Genomic DNA, 22046 nt, shown 5'->3' with positions numbered 1-22046 from the left:
TGTGAAATATTATATTTATTATTTAATATAAATTTGACTTTATTAGTCACTTGCTTAAGCACACAATACTGTGTAATCCAAGGCATTTATTTTTGGTATGCAACAGTGCACTTATAACCCCATAAACTCCTTGAGCTGCAAGACTGAACTTTTATTTAAAATAATAGGCTTTAATTAATATTTTTAGTGCAGAGATATATTAATTTTCCCCATTACACATTTTTGTAAACTGTTATATTTTCTGTGAATATTGATGGAGATGTTGCAACGTTTCCTTGAGTAGAATATAAAAAAAGTTTACACTAAAAGTGATACTGTATTGCAAATTCATCATGACCTGGTCCATTCATTTACAAAAAAGAAAATGATATTGTTAACTAAGCAGCCACTCCTGTCATCATCTAAGTTAGACCTCTCTGGTCAATAACCTCCTCCTTAGAATTTGAATTGTAAGACTAGTGATTATTAAGTTAACATTTCCTTTGATAAAGAAATTTGAATTTCAACATAGCCTCAAGTCATAAGAAAACTAAGACATAAAGTAAGTATTGATTTTCAGAATCAAACCCAAAAGATTTGCTCTGAATACCATCATAAGAATTATTCCAGAGTTCAATTTCAATATCAAATGTAATGGTAAAACAAATTCACTTTACACTGTATTTATAAAAAAATGAAATCTGGAATTCTTATGTTAAAAAAAAAACAAAGAAAACAAGCCAAAACTTGGCAGAATTTTTTTGATCACTAGATTTTTTTAACTTAACATCATCTATTTTTGTTATACAGCCATAGACTGTTGTGACCATAATAAACAATTTCATAAATCCTCCTTCCCTCCTGTTTTTGCTTTTGTTGCTGATATTCAAATAGTTCTGCTTGTTAAAGAGGACTTAAAAGGTAGCTGTTCAGTGTTCTTCGTATCTTGGTGCTTCTCCAGTCATTACAATTTTGGCTGATTCTCTCTCACTTCTTCCAGTTTAGAAAGGATCCACTGTGTGAAGGGAAAAAAAAAGTTTCCTTGGTAAATACCATACAAAGCAGCTGAAAATTAGATTGGTTTGGCCAGACATTTCACTGCCAGCTCTCTTCCTAACTGAGTTTTAACACAGTGCTCAAAATTCTACTGTAGATTATAAACCCCTGATTTTCTCACATGAAAATGGAGGCATTTAAGTACCAGTATCTGACACTGAATACCACAGCTAATTAAACTGCCTAGGTTGATATATCAGTTCCCTGGTCTGTATTTCAATGAATAATATATTAATAAATAAGTTACATTATCACTTCACCCACATCATTATTAATGCTCTGCATTAGTCTACAACTCTAGACAAATCACTGATGACAACACAGAAGCAAGAATAGCAAAAGACAGAGAACAAGAATAGGTTGCAGCAATGTGATAATACAGTTATTTAGAAAGAAGCTTTCTCTAACTACAATTGGTTTCTTTTCAGAAATTTCAAATTCACATGTTTACTGAACATGGAAGGGAAATTAGTTTCCAAAGAGACTAAAAAAAAAAAAAAAAGAGGGGTAGGGGTAGGCAGGGCAGTGACATGGAAATCTAGGGTAGGAGATGAAGTTACATGGAGGGATTGCCAGGAGAAAGCTGGATAACGCTTTCAAGGAAGATGAGTGGATTATTACAAATCAGCATCTCCAAAGAGTGCAGACAAGTCAAATTCAACATGGGGCCCTCAAATACCTTGACAGTATTTGTAATGCTTTTTGAGGTAAGGGTCAGAAGGTATCACTCAGCTGTGGTTAGAAACTACTCTCATGAAGACAAAAGCAACTAAAACTGATAAGAAGATGCAAAAGCAACTTAAACTAATGAGAGGATGCAACTTTCACAGACTGTTTCAAAGTGTGATCCTAGGGTACCATATCCCACTGGTGTGAATATATACAAGACTAATTTATTGACTGTGAAGATAATTAGCTACATTAATAAAAACAACCTGGCTACCTCATCGTTCTGGTAGCAGACCTGAACCACTCTACTCTCTGTTGTAGTGAAAACTAGTGATGTCAAAATGAAGAGATCATACAGAATATGTATATAATAATAGCAGTAATATCATATAACAAATAAACTATTTGTGTTTCTATTAGGGATTTTCTGCATTCTTCATCCAGAACTGTATTTTGAGGAAGAGAGGAATGACACCCCACCCCCCAAATAAAACTAGGAGTAATTTACAAATATTGTTTGTTCTATTAAAACATACCATTTTGATTCACATTCTTGAATTTTTATTAGCAGTACTGTTAAATCAGCTGTTTGACAGACAGTTATAATTCCAAAGATTTATGTAAGGAAAAGTTTGGTGTTGGAATTAAGTATTTCTGAAATTCAGTACTGAATAGATCATTGCCATTTCCATCTGGGTAGTGGCTGTGTGGAAATACTGAATTTTAAATATACATAGTCATTCCAGGTTAAGAATATTTCTGTTTGACTTTTTAAGCCAAATTTAGCACAGTACAATTGTAATAGTATTTTGATTTTACCTTAGCATCCTCTGGACTTTTAAAATTAATAATTTTTCCAAATTCTTTGGCATGGAACACAGACTTAACTCGTTCCTAAAAAAAAAAAAAAAGTAATTCAAAATTGTAGTTAGTTTCTTCAAACTTTACAACTAAGTAGTTATTTACCATTAAGGCAGCTATATGGTTCAGACAGCCATATGTACCCATTACACTAATCTGAGTATGTTCACATTGCATGCACACACCCTGAGAAACTTCATTTTCTGCATGAAAGTACCGTGGAGTGTAACACTCCAGCAATAACAAACTTCCCTTTTTACCATGGAGGCCCTGGAGACTGGAATATAAAGGTGTGTAGGAATGGAAGGCAGATAATGGAGTATGTGGGGTAACAAAATCCAGTACTCCCTAAGGTAATTTTTCATTCTCCTTTACGTCATTACCTAAGTGGACATTCCACCAATACTGACTTGCAAGTAGTGGTCTTAGGTAGTGGAAAATAGCAACTTAGGCTTCAGAAATAGAACATAAGCAGTGCTTTGCAAAATACAGGTTTCAACCATAGATTTCAATAAAAAGCATACTGCAGACATGTGAATGGAGTCTGAAATGACTGCTGTGTAGGGGTAAAGATGGGTATGTTATTCAGCATTGTCTGAAATGACAGAAACTCTAAGAATTTTTTCATCCTGTAAAAGTTCACTTGCAGTCAGAAATCCAGTTTGGAGGATTCCAAACCAATATGGCTCTGCCTTTCATGCTCTCTGCAATAGAAACAAATAATCTGAGTGAAAAACTGAATGACTTTGTACACTGTCAAGACTGTCCTGACAACCAAGATGCGTAATTACACACATGAAGCTTATTAAAAATAGAAACAAAACTAAACACTGGCAGGTAAATTTACAGATTGAAATTAAATTCAGTTACCATCTGAACAAGAATTTAAGAATTTATTTTTTTTAAGGAACTTTGCCTCTATAAGTACAGTCAGTCATCAGCGGTCATCTTTCTCCTCATGTCCTTTGCCACTTTACCAGGGAAAGAAAGTTTTGGGATGTTTTAAAGGAAAAATTGCAAATGAAAGTAACATTCTTCAACTTGCATTGAAAGGGATAAGCATATGTTGTTACATTTTTTTATGAAGATGTATTAAAACCTTATTATACTTTTGAAGAATTTGATTACTAGCGAATGGAAAAAAAAAAATCCTTGAAGCATAGCACATGCAAATGTACTGCTCTGATACATTTGAATCTTTGGGATCGCAACAAGGTACAAGTCCACATATTGGCATATTTCCACCGTGCCAGAGTGAGTAATAAAAATATTCTGCAATTTTCTGAGACAGTTTTGTTGCATCACCATTTTCCAAACTATGAATACACCATGAACTGGTGCATACCAACAAAAAATTCCCAGGTTTCAAGGAATAATTCTATCTGTGAACACCAAGTCACTATTCTGCTTAGAATAGTCAGAAGCTAGTTATCTGAGGAGTTTGCCCATGCCAAATTTCAACTCCCTTTTCTTTATGCGTCTCAACTAGAAGAGAGATCAAGAATTCAAAGGAAAGAGATCAGGAATTCAAAGTTCAATTTTATAAACAGTAACACAAAAAGAAAACAAAACATGATTAGGTTAACATACCTTGGCTTCAATGCGTAATCTTCTGCCATCGACGATGAACGGTTCTTTGGTAAACTCATCATAAGTGTATTGCCATTCACATGTCAGCTGGCCAAATGTCCCTTTTGTCACAAATAACACACCACTAGGCACCAGAAAATAAAATTAGTAATTAAAAAATTAATGTAAAAATCCCTAAAAGTTATCAAGTTACCCTAGCCCCAGTGAAGTTACTCATTGTTCCAAAATAGTTTTCAACTAATGATATATAATAATCATACAGCATACTTTCCAAAAGAGTGAATTTTGAACCTTCCTCTAACTTACTTAAAAGACTGTGTTTCACAGCAAAACCGCAACACTACTTCTAGCTGTATTTCTACAAAAAGTTGTACAGACTTCTTATTTGAGGATGCCTGATACTCCACTGTTAGATATTATTGACTCTGTTCCTATATCCTTTTTTTCCTTCAATATGCTAACTTATAAGCGAATCCCACAGTTCCTTTGACTTCAGCCTAACCAGTTTTATAACAAATTTCTCATTTAAAGAAATCATAAAACCAACATTCTTTTTTTCTCCTTAAATAGAGAGACTACTGTAATACTCAAAATAACATACTGATCAACAATTAAGGCATGCACAGTCAAAACTGTTTACCTTTTTGTTACCATTAACAGATCTGTACTGTTGACCATAGCATGTGCAATATATCTGAGTTTTGCAAATCTTCCATTTTCAATTTTCTAAAAGAGAAAAAAGTTTTATAACTTTGAATATGCTAGTATAAATTCATGTACTAATTTTGTGCTTAAAATGTATTTATCCTCTAACAGTATAAATTATAACAAAGCACACAGCACATACCTTTAAATAAAAGGCTACTTTCATAAAGTCATAATATGACTAACATATCTGTGACAGCTAATGTTCATAATTATGTAGAATTATTCGGTTTCTGTTAATGCAGTTATGCAAATAAAAATCAATCCTAACCAAAACTGGCAAGGAACAATATAATTTCTCAAAACATTTCAGGACTCAGTTTTCTATGTAACTTTAGCACATGCCAAACTTCTGCTGACTAAATACAGTTCTGAGACAACAAAAGAAGTAAGGATTCATCTCCTAATTTATGTCAAGTCACCTCCAAAACACTGGAGTAATTAACTCTGGGAATAAATCTATACTTAACTGTATACAAGAACCCACTATCATGTAGACAGTGGGACTTAATAATGCACTTGAGGTAACATATAGCGTTTCTCCATATTCTTTTGTTTCCCTCTGAATGTACTTAATCTTTTCCTACAATTGCTGTGAATATTGTAGAATATTCTGTAACAGGCAACAAATTTTTAATATTGATGACAGCAGATGAATCGTTCTTAAAAACAGAGGCTCTAACTTTAATGTGACTTGGCAACCATTGGATTTCTGACTTTCTGAGCAATGAGTGATTAAATTAGTGATTGAATTAAGATTGCTGCGTCTTAGTTGGGAATGGCAACATGACTGCTTGCACACTTCCCATCTGTTACAAACTGGAAGCAAAAATAGATTTGTATAAAACAGTATGATTCAATAAACCTTTAACTACAAACATATTGCTTCAGATATGTATGCCAATATTTAAAAGCATGTAGGTTTGTTCTCAATGCAGTTAAAATAGCAAAACCATTTAATGAGTATTCATCACTGCTGTAAAATGATAGACATTTAATTAGGTGTACCCTACAACTTCAAATTTGCCCGCATGGGTAACTCCACTTGCTCATTTTTTTAAATGATGCCTTCCCTCAAAGATGTGGATTCTTTAGTGACTAAAATGCAAGAACACTTGAGTAACAGGTTCCCAAGAGAACTTTCCAGAAAGCTCTCAGAAAGTTCAGATTAATTCTCTCTTCCCAACTTGGTTGGGCTACAAAATCACAGCTATTAATCATGTGCCTACTTACATAAGTCACTGCTTGAATTTATTTCTGCAAGAGCTAGTGTCAGGGGCAGGATGAATACAGCAAGAAGAATGGCATAAGAAATGAGGAATTAAGGGCTTGGAAAACAGATTTTTTTTTTTTTTTTTTTTTTGAAACTCCTTATTCAAGCTTTGTCTAGGGGTTGCCATCCCTATGATTTGAGTCTCTCCCTGCCTCTCCTATTTAGGTCCAAGCTCCTATTTCATAACTAAATAACCAAAAAATCCTCTCTCGAGGTAGCCTCTACAGTGTTCCAGCACACAACACATTAGATGGTTAGAAGGTAGAGTAGTATGTATGGAAAGACAGCATGGATAGGATACTTGACCCAGATACCAAGCTACTGGTCTAGTTCTATGTCCTGATGGATTTTCAGTGTTAGCGGCCTAGTGAGAAAGACCAGGACTGGGAGGAGAAGGCTGACAGGAACTTAGAGAAATAATGTGTGTGGAAAGAGCAAGGATGGTTCAATACAGGTAACAAATACACACCATTACATTTAATCTGCAAGACTCTGTCACAATGCCAGCAGTTCCTCTTACTGACCAAACACATTACAAATATTGCAAAGTATGACGAGTATCTCTCTTCTGTTAGCAATTATAGGGAAGAAGCATTTAGCAATTTAGCCTTATTAGGATGGAAAGGATCTCTAGTCTTTCTCCTGCATCAAAGATGATAACTTTCTTATGCTATACATAGCATTGAGGTAAGGCTCTCAATCCAAATGTTAATTCCCCTTAAGTGGGACTTAAGAGAGCAGGGTTAACTCTTTCTGTCTTTTCATTAGCTTGCTAGGTAATTTTCAACAAGTCATGTCACCCCACTTTAACTTACTCTGTTTACTGATAATCAATTGAGAATTATGAAAATTATTATGGAAGTACACTACTCAGATATCACACAGGTTGCAATCCTAAACAAAAGCTATTTAAATGTCCAGCAAATTCCACAAAAACTATTTCATTCTACTAAGATTTACAAACAAGTGACTTGCTCAGCACAAAAATACTGTCAGTATGTGGTATGCACTAACTACTACTCATTGTTAGCTATAAGTCAAAGGTCACAAATTCAAGTTATCTGTGTTCTATAGTTTTGTAGATAACAGACATTAATTGGGAAATAAAACACGGGAAAATGCTGCACAGTCCATTTGCAAAAGTAACACTTGTGTCTATGTCAATGCTGAGCAGTAACTACTTGTAAATTTTCTGCCTTTAGATTTTTCTACCCTTCACTTACAATCTTTATCCCTTTCAGCATTAGACTTGCACCTATTCATTAGCTAGTACGTCATAGAGGAATACACCAATTTACTGCTGATAATTCTTACAGCAAGATCACTAATGTGCTCTGCTACCAAAGTGCCTTATACAACTCAAACATAAAAGAATATATAATTGATCCCTCAATATAGATGCATAAATATGTTTTTTTAAATTTCACAGTATTTAGCTATTAATTGTGTGGAGAAAGACAGCGACTTGGACCACTGGTCATGCAAAACTACGAAAGCGAACATTGATCAATCGTTTGTTTGATATTAGTTTCACCACTGTAAGAAAACAAATGTTAATTTTTAAAACACAACTTCTGTATTTCAAATTAAAAAAGGTTTAATAACCTTATTACTTTAGTATATGTTATGATTCATTGACTAGACATGGAAATTGAATGAATCTATTGAAAAAAGACATACCAGCAGCTGTAAAATGTGAAGTAATCCAAGCACAAATCCCCTCCTTTGCAAATTATTCTTACCTGTAGTACAAATGTTTAGATGTCGCTGCAATAATCTAACAGTAGAAGTGATAATTTATGCAGATATGGGTATGCAAATACGCTCAGCGTCTTAAAAGTAGCACCTCTGCATTTGGTAAGATTCCTAATCGTATCACACACTCCTAATTTATTGAGAAGCAAGCACAGAGGCCTTTGACAAAGTTAGAAATGAAACAGAGCAGAGCATAAGTAGTGGAAACAAAATGTAAAATCTACAATCCTTCTGGTTATACTTCTAAAAAATACTCACAGTATATGTCATTAAAAAGTCAAAATGTTTGATATCCTTGAACTCATCTCAACTGAAACTACTTGTAAAAAAAACACTGTAAAGACCTTAATTACTTAAAAAGTGGTTATAAATCTGCTACTCCTCTCTTGATGTTCAGGCTAACTTGAAGTTTTCAGTTAAATTTTAGATTGCCACTGTATTTCCTTATGAACTGATTACTGTCCAAATGTGTGAGTTCTTAAGACAATTCACTGTTGTTGCTAGAAATTCCAATATTGTATGTATCTTTCAGCTCAAATTATAAGGTGACTTCTTCAAAAGCTGTAGAATTGCTACTTTCAGCAGGCTAACCTGGTATAATTACATACCCAATCTTTCCCACAGAAACATTTAATAATTCTAAGCAGTACTTGGTTCACTTGTTAGATCTAGCTTGAATGTGTGTGAAAAAAGGGGAAAAATTGTTAAATAAAGAAAAAAAACATATAAAACATGTCTTTTTCTGCCACAAAAAATTCTCTCCTCATCCTTTATTAATAAGAACTAATGTCAATCTTTTATTGCCTACTCCCTCATTCCAGTTATCCTAATGTGCAATGTCATTCTATAAAAAGCAAAGCTTTTGTCTATGACATGTTAGCGCCTGAATTCAAGATTCCATTCAGCCATGCTGAACAAACAACCACTCTGAAATCAACATGATTTTCTTCAAATCAACAGAAATTTGTGGTCATGGTTAACATCTCAATCTAAGGCCACAGTATGCAGGACACTAAAAATTAGGAAAGCAGCTTTCTTTTAGAACACAAAGTTTCTACTTCACAACAGAAATATAATTTGCCTGTGCTGACTGGCAGAATTATCTTGATCAATTTTTCATCTGAATAACAAAGAGAATTCATTTGATGAGCTGAATGTAGAAACCATACTGATCTACACTTTCATTATGATGACCACATACAGATGTTCTGTTTCCTGCCAATATAACCAAAGTTCTTTGATTTGTAGCATCTGAAGTGATTACAGTATTAGCAGGAAAATGGAAAAATATTTCAATATTCTTTTCTGTATTCTCTGTTAGCAAACAAGCTGGTGTATGCTTTGCCTAGGACACTTCTAGTTTCTACTTGCTTTTCCACCGTATAAAAGCATTTATGCTTCAATCACAAACAAGTTAAAATGAAACCAAGCCACACACCTTCCATGTTCTTCTGAAACAATTGGTGTTAACTAGTCTCAGACTCCTGTAAACATATACAAGTCTTCTACTTGGGGATGGGCAATGGCTATGTAATAATATCCAAAAGTTGCACACTTCAGTGGTAAGGATCCTGCTCTTTCCTTTAACCTAGACACAACAGGTTTTCCAAAGGAGGATGGATGATAACAGTTGGGAGCAGCAAACTAGATAGCATGCATGAATGAATGCCTGGTAAGAGTCAGGACAATGTCAAATAAAAATGAAGTTACTTTGAACTTTATAAAGAATTTCTCCCTATGATTTTATGAAGTGAAACCTCAGTTTTAGAGTACTTCACAATATGATGTTTATGTTTTGATTTGAACCCAAGCCCAAGCCGGGGGTGAGGGAAGGAGAGAAAGGAGGAGTATGACACACTTTTCCCACTCCTCAGATGTTCTTCCTGGCAGACTGAAGTTTGAATACTAAGAAACAAGGGCCTGTTCAACCCATTCCTACATTCTGCCATCTGATCTGAAGCTTACGTCATGACGAAAACAGGATCGCTGAACTGAAAGCTGAACACCTCCAATGCAGTAAGACACAGTACTGCAGCATGGCTTTAAAGGATTGTCTTCTCTACAAGCTTACATCCACTGCAGCACATTTGGGCAGCAGCACATTTGGGCAGCAACCTTGCAAACACTGTAAAAGAGCCCTCACAAACTCACACTATGAAGGCAAATTAAAAATAAAAAAAAAGGGTTTGCATTTTGGTTTTGGGTAGGCACTGAGCTGTGACACAGAGAACTCCACTGATTTCATGGTGCAAGTGCCAATGACTTAGGTTCCTAAGCATGAGACTAGCCTATCTTTCAGATTTAGTCCCTGGCAGGGCAAAGCCCAGTGATTTCTGGCAGATCTACAGCTTCTGTAAATAACAACAAAGGTATAAACAGTCTATTAAATGATGCCAGGAACTGTCTATAGTATCCCTCTGCACTGACTTAAGTCTACAGAGCCTCTGGAGAAAACAAAAAGACCAAAGAACACTGATCAAAAGGGCTGTACTGGATAACATCAAAGATAAAGCACACAGCCAATTCTTCACCTCAACAAGGAGGAAGCCTATAAATTCAAGTTACCATTATACAAGTCACTAAAAGAGTAAAACTAAACACTTGGGAAAAGCTGGATCATCAGTTTGTTCTGTAGCTGACAGCAGAAAACTTGGCAACCCAGGCTGAACGGATGGCACTTAGTCCTGGAGTTTTCAGCACTGGACTTCAAATTCAATTTACCAGTAAAAAAGTGGGGAAAAATTTGTGCAGCCAAAAGTTAAACTATTAAAATACATTAAACTGAAGTGCTGGGAGGGGATGCATTTGAAGGTCTGTATTTTTTGGTATGTTACTTAAAATCCCTAAAGAAAATAATGTCTAAATCGTGATTTTTTTTTTCATTTTTGGTGCCTTAAAGAGCATCAGTTTCAGCTAGTTAGCTATTACACTTCTCACAGGTTTTTGTTCCATGACCTGGAGAAAAATTAAATCCTGATATCCCAGGTGATACAATTTTTTCTTGTCCTAAATCCAAATTATTTCTTTTCCCAATGTATATTCAGAGGAAGCTAGACTCAAGACAGAAACAAAAATTACTACAATTTTATTAATAGAAAACCTTCAAAAAGAGAACTATACTCCATGAAAGACAAAATATGATTATATACCTTAGAGTATTTGCCAAATACAGTGGTAAATTTTTTACTGTTTTGGGTGTTTTTTTGTTTTGGGTTGGGTTTTTTTGTTTGTTTTGGTTTTTTGGGTTTTGTTTAGTTAGCATTCTACAACCTTTCAATCTACTGAGTAAAGAAAGAACTGGTTTTAGTTATATTGCAGTGGAACTTCAATTAGTGATATCTGACCCAGAAGTACTACCATTCATGCTAAATTTTACTTCCATATTCTGTAATGATTTGTAGAATTGTAAATTTAAAAAAGTTAGGTCTATCTGTTAGAAAAAATGTATTATTTCTAAAAATCAAATTCTTTTTTTTTGCAGGGATGCTTTTTCAGTCAAAAAATGATTACGTTTCTTTCTCAAGCTGTTTTACAATGAGGAAAAGATACGTTTTGTAATAAAATTGACATGCATTGTCTTGTAAGACAGGTCATTAAAGAAGACAAACAATATCTTATAGGATAAAAAAGAAATTACAGTAAAAAGCCAAAAAGGAAAAAGGAAATGTCAGGTAACATAGTCAACGTTACCAAAACCCAGTAAAGTTTAAAAATGCAGCAGTAACCTTTCCATAAAATTGTACCTAACAATTTCCTCAACTTCTAGGTATGAGGTGTCTTTTTTTCAGGATTGAAGATCAAAATAATTTCCTACATTCTTCAAAGAAATACCTGAGATCCATTTGTACCTGATATATTGAAAATCGTTCCCACAATGTTTCAGGCAGTTACACATGGCAATACAGTCATTCATTTACTTCTGCAAGACATTCTTTTCAGATGACAGTATTACAAAATAAGTAGCAATACATGATCTGTAGCAATCTTAAGCATCAGTAGTTTCAGCTAAAACAAGCTCTTAAATTGAGTTTGTCCCGTCTTTTATCTGGGAGATTACAGGCATATATTCCTTCACTCATTGCCCAAGAGATCAGACAGTACAGGAACTTTTGAAGGCATAGCGCTAGAATAAACAGTCTTATGGATTTTAATGGTTCTTCCCTCAGAATTTTGATAACTGGAAGACATATCTATGAAGGACCTGATATCATCTTTGGTAAATACGCAAACAATTCAGCAGCTCTTATTGCTTTAGAGCAATTCTAATTCTTCAGATGTTGGCAAAAAAGTTAATTCTTACTACAGTACTTATTGATACATAAATATCTATTGCAAGATGTCTTTAGAATGCAACACAAAATTTAGCAACAAACCACAAAAAAAAAAGAGAAAACTGTGCAAGCATTCCAGTGAATACAGAATAAAACAATTTTTAAAGAAACACAATACAGAATTATAGTGATTCAGTGTTGGTTTTTTTTTTTTTTTGTCCCCCATGTCTAAGTGAGTAAAAAACCCATATTTTTGCATGTTATGTAACTTTTACTACACAGAGCCTTGTAAAAGTACTGGTGTTTTCTCCAGCTGCCCATAATTTTACATAGGGTTTAGTCCTGGGGTGGATTTTTTTACTTTTTTTGTTGCTATGAAAACAAAAATATTGATTTAAGAATCAAATAATTTATGGTCACAATCAAAAATAACTAAATAATCCATTACTTCACACATCTAAGGATTCCAAAGGACAAACAAAACAAGTATTTAAAAATTACGGTAAAACAAATGATAAATGAAAAATTAAAGGTTTATGTTAAATGTTCCTTTCAAAATACATACATTTTATCTTTTAAAAACTTTTATAGGCCATTTAGTGTTCTTACATAATCTAGTTCCAGGAAACATGAGAAACAATGTTGGAACAGAACAATGAATCCATTTTAGATATAATTTAGATGTGTTTATTGTTAAAAAGAAAAGCAGACAAAATACTTTTGAAATATGAAATAAATAAAACAGTCAAACAGCATTTTAACACCAGTAATGACTGTACAACTCAATAAAGTTTTACTAAACACATTTAAAAGCATTCCATCTAGCAAATTGTAAATAAAACCTGTCAAACACTTATATAAATGCAAAAACATTAAATACACTTGATAGAAACATATCTGGAAATAAACTTTAAGTCATGGTATTACTATTTCTTCATATTTTTCAATATTAATTTCACCTAATGTCCAGTTTTATCTATAAGACTATTTTCATTATATTTTTTGCTCCTTTCCCTAGCATTCACCGTCATACAGTTTATTTCCCCACATATTTTTCTTTCTCCACAGTTTTAAAAATAAGAATTTTATATCAGACAACTCCAATTTCTCAGTGGGAATCATAGCAGCAACATTTAATACTTAAAGGTCAAAAGAGCATGACAAAGGCCATGTATATCTGTTACAGTCCATATTATCCTAACTGTCATCATCATCACTACTATTGTGAGTCTTAGTCCATTCCCTGTAGGCCTGTCTTTTCTGAAAGCATGGTAAGGGAAGAAGAAAGCAGAAGTATTAGTTTAGAAGTATTAGTTTGTCTGGCAAGTTTGTTAATTAAAGCAAAATAAAACCGCAGAAAACAAAGAAGTTCTGAAGTGACATACTAGTTCAGGACACAGTATGAGCACACGAAATCACCTATATCCTATTTTTTTAATCAGCATATACAATCTCTAAATCACTAAAAAGTTTTATTCCAATCTAATTTGGTAATCTGTTTAAAATGCTACAACACAGTGCCTGCAGTGGGGCCAGTCACCAGACCTGTATGCATAGAAATAATACAAAAGTTGAAAATAATCTTTTTTTCCCCATAAGAAAATATTATGCTATTCAAACTTCTTCAGCTAGGGGACATGAAATAAACTAAGTCTCATGCAAAACAAAGAATGATCTCTAGAACCAGAAACATCAAGAACCAAAAACATTAGTACACTTGAGGGTAAAATAAGATTAAGACATCAAATGTATTATATCAAAAATTAATGTCTGAAAAAAAATTACACGATTCAGTATTTTCTGATTTGACTGCCTATTAAGAGAATTACAACCCTGTTTGGAGCTTTCAAAACATTTCTTCAAGAGTAGTTCTACCTTAGAATCATCAGTAGTGAAAACTAATATGAAACATACAATTTCTCAACTGTAGCTACTGTCAGATGGCAACTACCATCACAAAATATGACAGGCATAACGCAAGGCAATGCCTTTAAGCTTTTTTAAGTCGGATAATGCAAGGTGGTGGTACTGTACACTCAACCACACAGCAGAGAAAAATTAGAATTGCATATTACATTGCAGAATTTTTTAAAGGTTTCTCAGAAAAAAACCCCAAATGCAAACATCGACAAATTTAAGAAGCAAAAAGCAATGCAAAATCATTAGAGAATTCTGCACATTAGAGCCGACTCTGTTGGCTCACTAGCATTTGTTTTAGTGATACACTTTAAAACAGAAAATGGGATGTTTTGGAATTCATTTTCTTACCAAAAAGAGGAGAAGGATTAGAAATAAGTTTATGCTGTTTATCAGTAGTGGCTTCTAACTACGCTCTAGTTAAGATAATACTGCTTTATAACACTAGGTTTAAATTGGAGAGCACGGGTTAAAGCTACTTCATTAGAAGAAAGGCGGAGGCGTACTATTTATTATCAAAGAACTTTCACAGTTTGCTGAACTATATCACCAGTGAATGGTATGGCGAACATAGCTGAGATGCCCCAAATAGGACAACCCTCTTCTACCAGAAAACAAAAGACACACTAATGAAATGCAGCAGGAACAGAAACAACCAGATTGGAACTTGACATTTAACACACAGCTGTGGCAATTCTCAAAATAGTCTAAAAATCCTCTCCAAAGGCTACTTCATTCTTATCTGCTTCTCCAAAAAGGTTATTTCTGTATGACTTCTCCAACATTTCCCTGGCACACTGTGAATCCTTCAATGTGTATTTTAAAAATTCTGTTTACATTCATGCAATCACTAATTACTACTTTTTTTCTTACGTTTGAATATTTTTAAGATGCAATTTTACTTCTAACAGAGAAAAAAATAGAAACTTTGTAAGCTGCAAAACAGTTGAAATTATTTCCACTTTGATATCCAAGTAAATTTGCTTAAGTAGCAGCTGAATTATTAAAGAATAGCTGCTGTTCAGCATGTTCATCATGCAAACATTATCCTACTTCAAAACTGTTTATGTTCTTTCAATGGCTGTAGTATGAGATAAATACAGCTATTTTAAGTGTGTTTAAAATGCTGTTTTACATAAAATTCAGATTTAAAATGTGTATTGTAAAAATACTGAAAAAAGTGTCTGTTTATCATCCCTGTTTATCAAAAATAAAAATTAAAGACATAAACCTTTTTAATTACACATATAAACATTTTTCTTCTTTCAAAATGCTCTGTATCTTGTAGAAACCTCTACCGCTATACTGGTGTAAATTATGGTGTCTTTCTCAAAAGTTGTATCACAGAAACGAAGTAACGAAAGTGGTCATAAGCCTAAGAAAGTGAATGAAACTTCTTGACTACTGAGTTACTAAGTAAGGGGCAGCAGGGAATTTAAGAAATGGGAAATTCTGTTAAATATTTATTTGAACATATGATGAGTTAAAATGTATGTCAAATTATCTTTCATTTTCTTCACCTGTAACATTTGACTTCCTGTTCCATCTCTTAATCTGTAAGGTCTAATAACTCCATCTTCACCGAAGAAGCGAGGTGGGCGCAGGCTTATCACATCTTCTGATGAATCTGCAACTCTGACAATAAAGCAGCAAATTTAAGGTGTGCGTCAATATCTCTACTTAGCTATAATATTTAGCAAAGACTCTACATCATTTTAAATAAAAATTAAATTCAAGTACTAGTACAGCAACTGTTGCTGTCTATGTATGTGCTTTTGCATATGAATAGACATTGAGTAGGTAGTCTATGAAAGAGTAATAGATTTTAGTCAGAAATCTATTTCAGAGAATGTTTATTAGAAAATTAGATGGCACAGAGCAGCACACATCTGTCTAAGTATTGTACTTCAAAACTTCAAAATTAAAGACATCTGTGCAATACAGAACTTTTGCTCTGGTATTTTTCTTGCATTTCTCTGCTAAAGAACTTGAAGAAGTGGAAAACAAGAGACTGGCAATCTCATGGCAGCAAAAGTGGTCCAGCTCACTAAGAACAGGGCCATTAAACAGCTGTATTCAGAAGAAACTACTAAATGCCCCCTCAAAACATTTTCTCCTACTTCTTTACATATTACAGCATGAGATAATGTACAGCAACAGCTTTATTAAAGTGAGGCTACCACAGTGTTCAATATGCCGTCCTAACAGTTCTCAGTCAGAACAACCAGGACAGATTCCTGGCATGACCTGCTCGTCTTGGAACTCATCTTACAGAGTAGCAATAATATAAAAAGTAACTTCTGATGCAGCTAAGCAGTCCTTTTTTCCTGTATATTTTGGGCAAAAGGAAAAAAATCAGCAATCAAAGGAAGTCCTATCACTCAGGCTTTCAAACTAGTTTCTTTGGTAATACTAGAAATACCTGAGATTTGATGTTGTGATTTTTTAAAAAATACATAGTTGGTAGCATTTAAGTGCCACATATTTATCATATAAATAACAATATGGATAAGATTTTTTTTATAGCTCATCTGTATTAACAACAAAGTTGAGAGATCCAGAAACATCGACACAGAAGCAACACAAAGACACAATGTACTACTGCTACTACTATTGTCTGTTTAATGCCATATGTCATTCTTCATATTTGTTTTACTTACTTTTTAATACCCTGAAATGTGCTGCTTGCCATGTCTATGATTCCTCCAGTAGGCCTAGCTACTGCTCCCACTAAGCCTTTTCCAACACCTTTGAAAAAACCAGCTGCTCCTTCTTTCTGAGCTCCTAAAAGGATTAAGTGCAGCAAATAATTACAAAACACCAAGTTTTTCTTATAATCTTAGCAAACTTAATTACCATTTAATTACAAATCTTATTTGATATGCAACTACATATTCTCCTCCACATAAAGTTCACGTAAACAACATTTAAACTAAAAGTCAGTAGGAATACAAAATCTTGATAAAAAGTTTTATAACTCAGATTTACAATGTGTGGTGGGTTGACCTTGGCTGGATGCCAGGTGCCCATCAAGCTGCTCTATCACTCTCCTCCTCAGTAGGGGTGGGAGGAGAAAATAAGATGGAAAAAAACCTTGTGGGTCAAGATAAAAGCAGTTTAATAAAGCAAAAGCCACACACAGAAGCAAAGGAAAACAAAAGATATATTCTCTACTTTCCATCAGCTGGTGATGTCCAGCTACTTCCTGGGAAGCAGGACTTCAATACACATAGCAGTTGCTCCGGAAGACAAATGTCGTAATAACGAATGCCCACCCTCCTCCTCCTTTCTCTTAGCTTTTATTGTTGAGCAGACGTCATATGGTATGGAATATCCCTTTGGTCAGTTTGGGTCAGCTGTCCTGGCTGTGTCCCCTCCCAAGACCTTGCTCACCCCAGTGAGTAGTGGTGAGGGGGGGATGTTGGAGAGACAGCCTTGATGCTGTGTGAGCACTGCTCAATAGTAGCCAAAACACTGGCGTGTTGTCAACACCTTTCTAGCTACCAATGCAGAGCACAGCACTATGATGGCTGCTATGGGGAAAATTAACTCCATCCAATACATAATGTCTCATCAAATATCAAGAATTTACCATCATATGAACAGTTAATGCATCAGAAGACATAAACTTACCTCTTATTGGTTTTGTAACTATTCCTGTTATGCCACTGACAAAACCCTACCAAGAGAAACAAGAGACATTACAAATAGGTTTTCAGATTATATTTTTCATTCTTTACATTTCTCTTACTACTTTGCTGGTGAACAGCCTCAAAGTACATGTGTTTGAGTATTCTAAAATTCACTACAAGTTAACAGAATTAGAGGCACCTGCTTCACAGTTACTACCTTCTCTTCTACCCTCATATATTTTTCTTTAAAACTATCAACCAATTCTGGCCATGTATTTGCAAAACCAGAATTAAAATAAAGAGTAACAACTCTCTGGTGACTATGGCAGCCTCTATATTTGTTACACCCGCCTGCCTAAAATTCATTAATCTTTTTGTAATTTTTTTTCTCCTTACAGAAACTAATCCTTTTCCGCCACGAGTGATACCCTCTCTCAGACCAGTGGGCTGTTTATTCATGGCTTCTCTCCTCTTCTGCTGGTAATCCTCATCCATAGTTATCGCAGCTACTCCTTTTGCCATAGCACCAGTGATTCTCGATGCAGCACCAGCTAACCCACCTATTAGAAAATAAAACAATGTAAAATGTCAATACAATTTACAAATACTCATCTATATTGCTTACTATTAAGTATACTACCATAATGCTGAAACTTACCAACAGCTCCCCCTACTAGTGCTTTAAGTCCTAGTGCCATTCCTTCTATAAATTCTTCAGGACCCTGGATGGCTCCCTAAATAAAAAAAAAGGATTGCATAAATGCAATGCTAAGCTTCAAATAGTATGCATTACATATTTTTAAATCTTACATTTTTATTGGAATTTATATATAACAAGGAGAACAAGAGCGCAAGAATGTGTAATAAAGTGTGAAAGTGCCCATGAGAGCACTTGTGAGAGAAAGACTATTTTAGAATACTAATTCATTCCCTGCAGTCTGCTTATTTTAAGGCAAATGGAAAAAAAAGCAGATTTATTTTAAAATAAGAACAGTAAGGAACAGTCTTTTGTGAATTAAGTTAAATGGACTAGTCTCTCTGTTTTATCTCCCTTGAGTTTTCCAGTAACTTTTCCTGGCACTTTCACTTTAAATTTTCAATTCTAAATCAAAATTTAAAACCAAAAAAGGCATTAATATATCCACATTTTCAATTTAATTCATATCTCTCTACTTGTGCTACATTTCATAAGAAGGCAGCAGAGATTTTCACCTGGTAAGGTTCATAGAAGAATGCTTCTACTCCTTCAGACAAGCCTCTTATGAATCCAAATGGATTACCCAAGACGTCAAGGCCAAGAATGAGAACATACATCTGTTTAATAGCCTAAAATAAAAATAGTTACTAGTAAAAATATTCAGAAATTACACTAAAACAAAGGCAGTGTAGTATATTGAGATTAAAAGAAAGTGGAATATGAGTTTAATATAAAAACCTCAAAATTACGTGGAAAAGTAGAAGTATTGTATTAAAAAGGATCTTACAGTGGGTAAATCATATTAAGTCAGTTAAATAAACATTACTTCTTAAAAGTACTTCACAAACAACTGACATTAATGTTCTTGAGATTTTACAAAGCAAGCACATTACTTAGATTTCTCTCATGCTACAGGACAAACTGAGAAAATTTTATTGATAGTCACTGCAAAATGCTGCAACTACATCTATACGAAGTGTAATTCAGTTTTAAAAAAAAGGTTGAGCATATCCTAGGAGATTTAAATTTTCCCTCTGGAAAAAAGGAAAAGTCAGAGAACAAAAGATAATTCATTCCCCAATTAAAACCCTTTATAGGTTTTTTTTCTCCTTTAAATACGGACAGAGCACTAAATTAATAAGTTCAAAGAATCCCTTATTATTAATGATGGATGGATAGAATAGGACTAATCTCTTTATGCAAAAGCATGTCTGCTGGATTCTCTCCACTGGATGACAGGACCTGAACAGTACACAAAGGCCACAGAGGCTTCATAATTCATATACTACTAATATCCAAGAAAAAACATTAATATTTTTATATCAATCCTGCTCTATCAGAGCTGTATTGTGTTTGCTTCCACTATCCATTCCAGCAAGCTGTTTTGGCATCTGTGCCACTTTTCCTCTAGTGATAATCTGGAAAGAGTACTTACCCCCAAAATAAAGGCAACAGAATACAACTAATAAGTAAGGTGTTTATGTGTTTAACCTTTGTACGAACATACAAGGCTGAAAGTAATTTTATTTATTTTCATAGAACCAAAGCACATAGTAGTGCTTTCAAAATATAAATTTACTGAAATATTGAAATTTACTTATTCTCACCTGTTTTGAATAATGCCTGACAACTGCTGATTGGAGCTGTTGTGTAGTACAGAAGTGATAGCTGAGTTCAAAGAATGCCAACCTAATAAAAAAAAAAAAAAATAAAGAAAAGAGAAAAAGTCCTTATTATAAAAGCAAATTAAAGTCTAACATCTGTAATATTGGTTTAATCCTTAGAAGTAATCTTTACAATCGTATTTTTAACCTACTTAAAGACAACATCTTGTACATCGGTGAGGGTGGCCCCTATACTCTTCAGCAGGAGATTCAGGGACTGAAGTGGTATCAGTTCATTCTTTCTTTCTTCTTTGTTACTATCTTCTCCACCCGTACTGAGTGAAAAGCTTAAGTGTAACTGAAGGATAAAAATGACATTGGGAAATAACACAACTGGTTAGTAAAAGTATTATATTTCTATGTTTATAATCTTTTAGATGATTTAAGAATTGAGATAAGACTTTTCTAATCTTGTCTGAAATCATACTGACTTCATAACAGAAAACATAAATACACCATGTAGGGCAGTACAAAAACACTGAAAGTCAAACTGTATAACCAGAACTACCTTTAAGAAAACAAGAACTTGAAATTGCTTACTCATGTTTTCAGATAAGGTCTCCAGAATCTTTTAGTTATAATTTAGGTTATTAGCTTGTTTCCAAAACATTTTGTTTCTATAACTAATATCCAAAATCAAAGCAGACTGAAACTGGTAACATAGAATGGTGTCCAGGCAAGAAGAAGAAACAAAAGCCTGAAACCAAATAATTTTTAACACAAGTTTTACAGGTGCTAAACAAACACTGGAACATGTATACAAGAAAAACCACACCTGGGCAGGCCTGGATTAACCAAAGTATTTGTTTCACAGAAATTCAGATGACAGTCTCAAAACAGAAAAACATTCAGGAAAATTGCTCAGAGGGCTCTATAGTGCACAAGTGTATTCAGCAGTTTTCAAAATCAGATGAAAAGAAGTTAAGTCTGTTTCCAATTCTCTGAAGACAACACCACATAACATTCATTAATTTATGGTATAACAGACCTTAGCTATATCTCATTTCAAAGATACATAGCTTGTCTTGCAGAATCATTGTCAATTCACAGCTCTATATTGACTTCATAACTGTTAAAGACTAATCTTTTATTAGAACCTGAAGCCTGTTTATTCCATCCTCTCTCCTCCATGTACTTTTTCTTGTCAAGTATGACAGAATACATTCAAAAATAAGCTTTTGTTTACTTTGTTACAAAGTGTTCACTTTGTTACCTTAACATGTAAGGGGCATTTTAATTCTGCCAAGTCAGGAGTAGTTTTTGTAATAAAACAAGTGGAGATGTAGCTATGAACATCTAAATGAAGATACATTGAAACAGCACTAGATATACTTGGAATGAGTTAAACTAAGCTGTTTACATAAAGCTAGCCAAGCATTTCCTGCAATTACCTGTTCTATTAGCAGACTGTTTCTAACTTCTTACCAGATACTGTAGAGGTGAAACTCAAACCATTGTCTGATCTATTTCCCAGGGGATGGAGGTTAGATTCTCTTACTGAGCACTGTTATAGAGCCTACAAAGTACCATCACAGCTTTAACAACGTCAGCTATGCAATTGTCAAAAACCAAAGACCAGTAAGCTAAAAATGCATGGGAGTTAGATTTGGGCAAACAGGCTGTTGTTTCCATGTAAGTATGCACCTATTATTCAACAGCTGTACCTGAATGTTTATGGGAATGGGGAAATAGCCAAAAGTAGACTTTACTGGAGTCAAAAAACAAAACTGTTTTTCCAGTAAGTAATGATAAAGCAAAAAATATCATTGCGCAGTCATGCTGGCTGTACATGTTTTTTAGAAATGACCTCATTCCCCAATACACAACACACGGTCTGCACACAAACTATAGCATTTTGCAAGGATCTCTTAAATAATAAAAAGTATTACTGTATATGAAGAAACTCATGGATATGAATGAAATAATGAACTTCTAATGTAAATATTTATTAAATACTAATATAAACCCCTTAAATAT

General features: G+C 34.0%; 1 protein-coding gene across 2 annotated transcripts in view; it reads right to left on the bottom strand.

The window, feature by feature from the left end:
• VPS13A (vacuolar protein sorting 13 homolog A) overlaps positions 1–22046 on the bottom strand; it is a 108868-nt gene continuing 86822 nt past the window's right edge. For both annotated transcript variants that reach the window (XM_075020694.1, XM_075020695.1), the window contains 12 exons: positions 20222–20367; positions 20013–20094; positions 18921–19034; positions 18367–18442; positions 18105–18268; positions 17710–17755; positions 16737–16860; positions 15597–15711; positions 4796–4881; positions 4156–4279; positions 2524–2598; positions 1–994 (listed from right to left, as the gene is read on the bottom strand). In XM_075020694.1, the coding sequence (XP_074876795.1) occupies positions 944–994; positions 2524–2598; positions 4156–4279; positions 4796–4881; positions 15597–15711; positions 16737–16860; positions 17710–17755; positions 18105–18268; positions 18367–18442; positions 18921–19034; positions 20013–20094; positions 20222–20367 (1203 nt within the window). In that variant the 3' untranslated portion in view covers positions 1–943. The remainder of the gene's footprint in view (positions 995–2523; positions 2599–4155; positions 4280–4795; positions 4882–15596; positions 15712–16736; positions 16861–17709; positions 17756–18104; positions 18269–18366; positions 18443–18920; positions 19035–20012; positions 20095–20221; positions 20368–22046) is intronic.

The sequence above is a fragment of the Buteo buteo genome, chromosome Z (assembly GCF_964188355.1).
Source record: "Buteo buteo chromosome Z, bButBut1.hap1.1, whole genome shotgun sequence".
NCBI lineage: Eukaryota > Metazoa > Chordata > Aves > Accipitriformes > Accipitridae > Buteo > Buteo buteo.
Note: the sequence above shows the minus strand (reverse complement) of the source record. Positions and strands in the feature narration are given on the sequence as shown.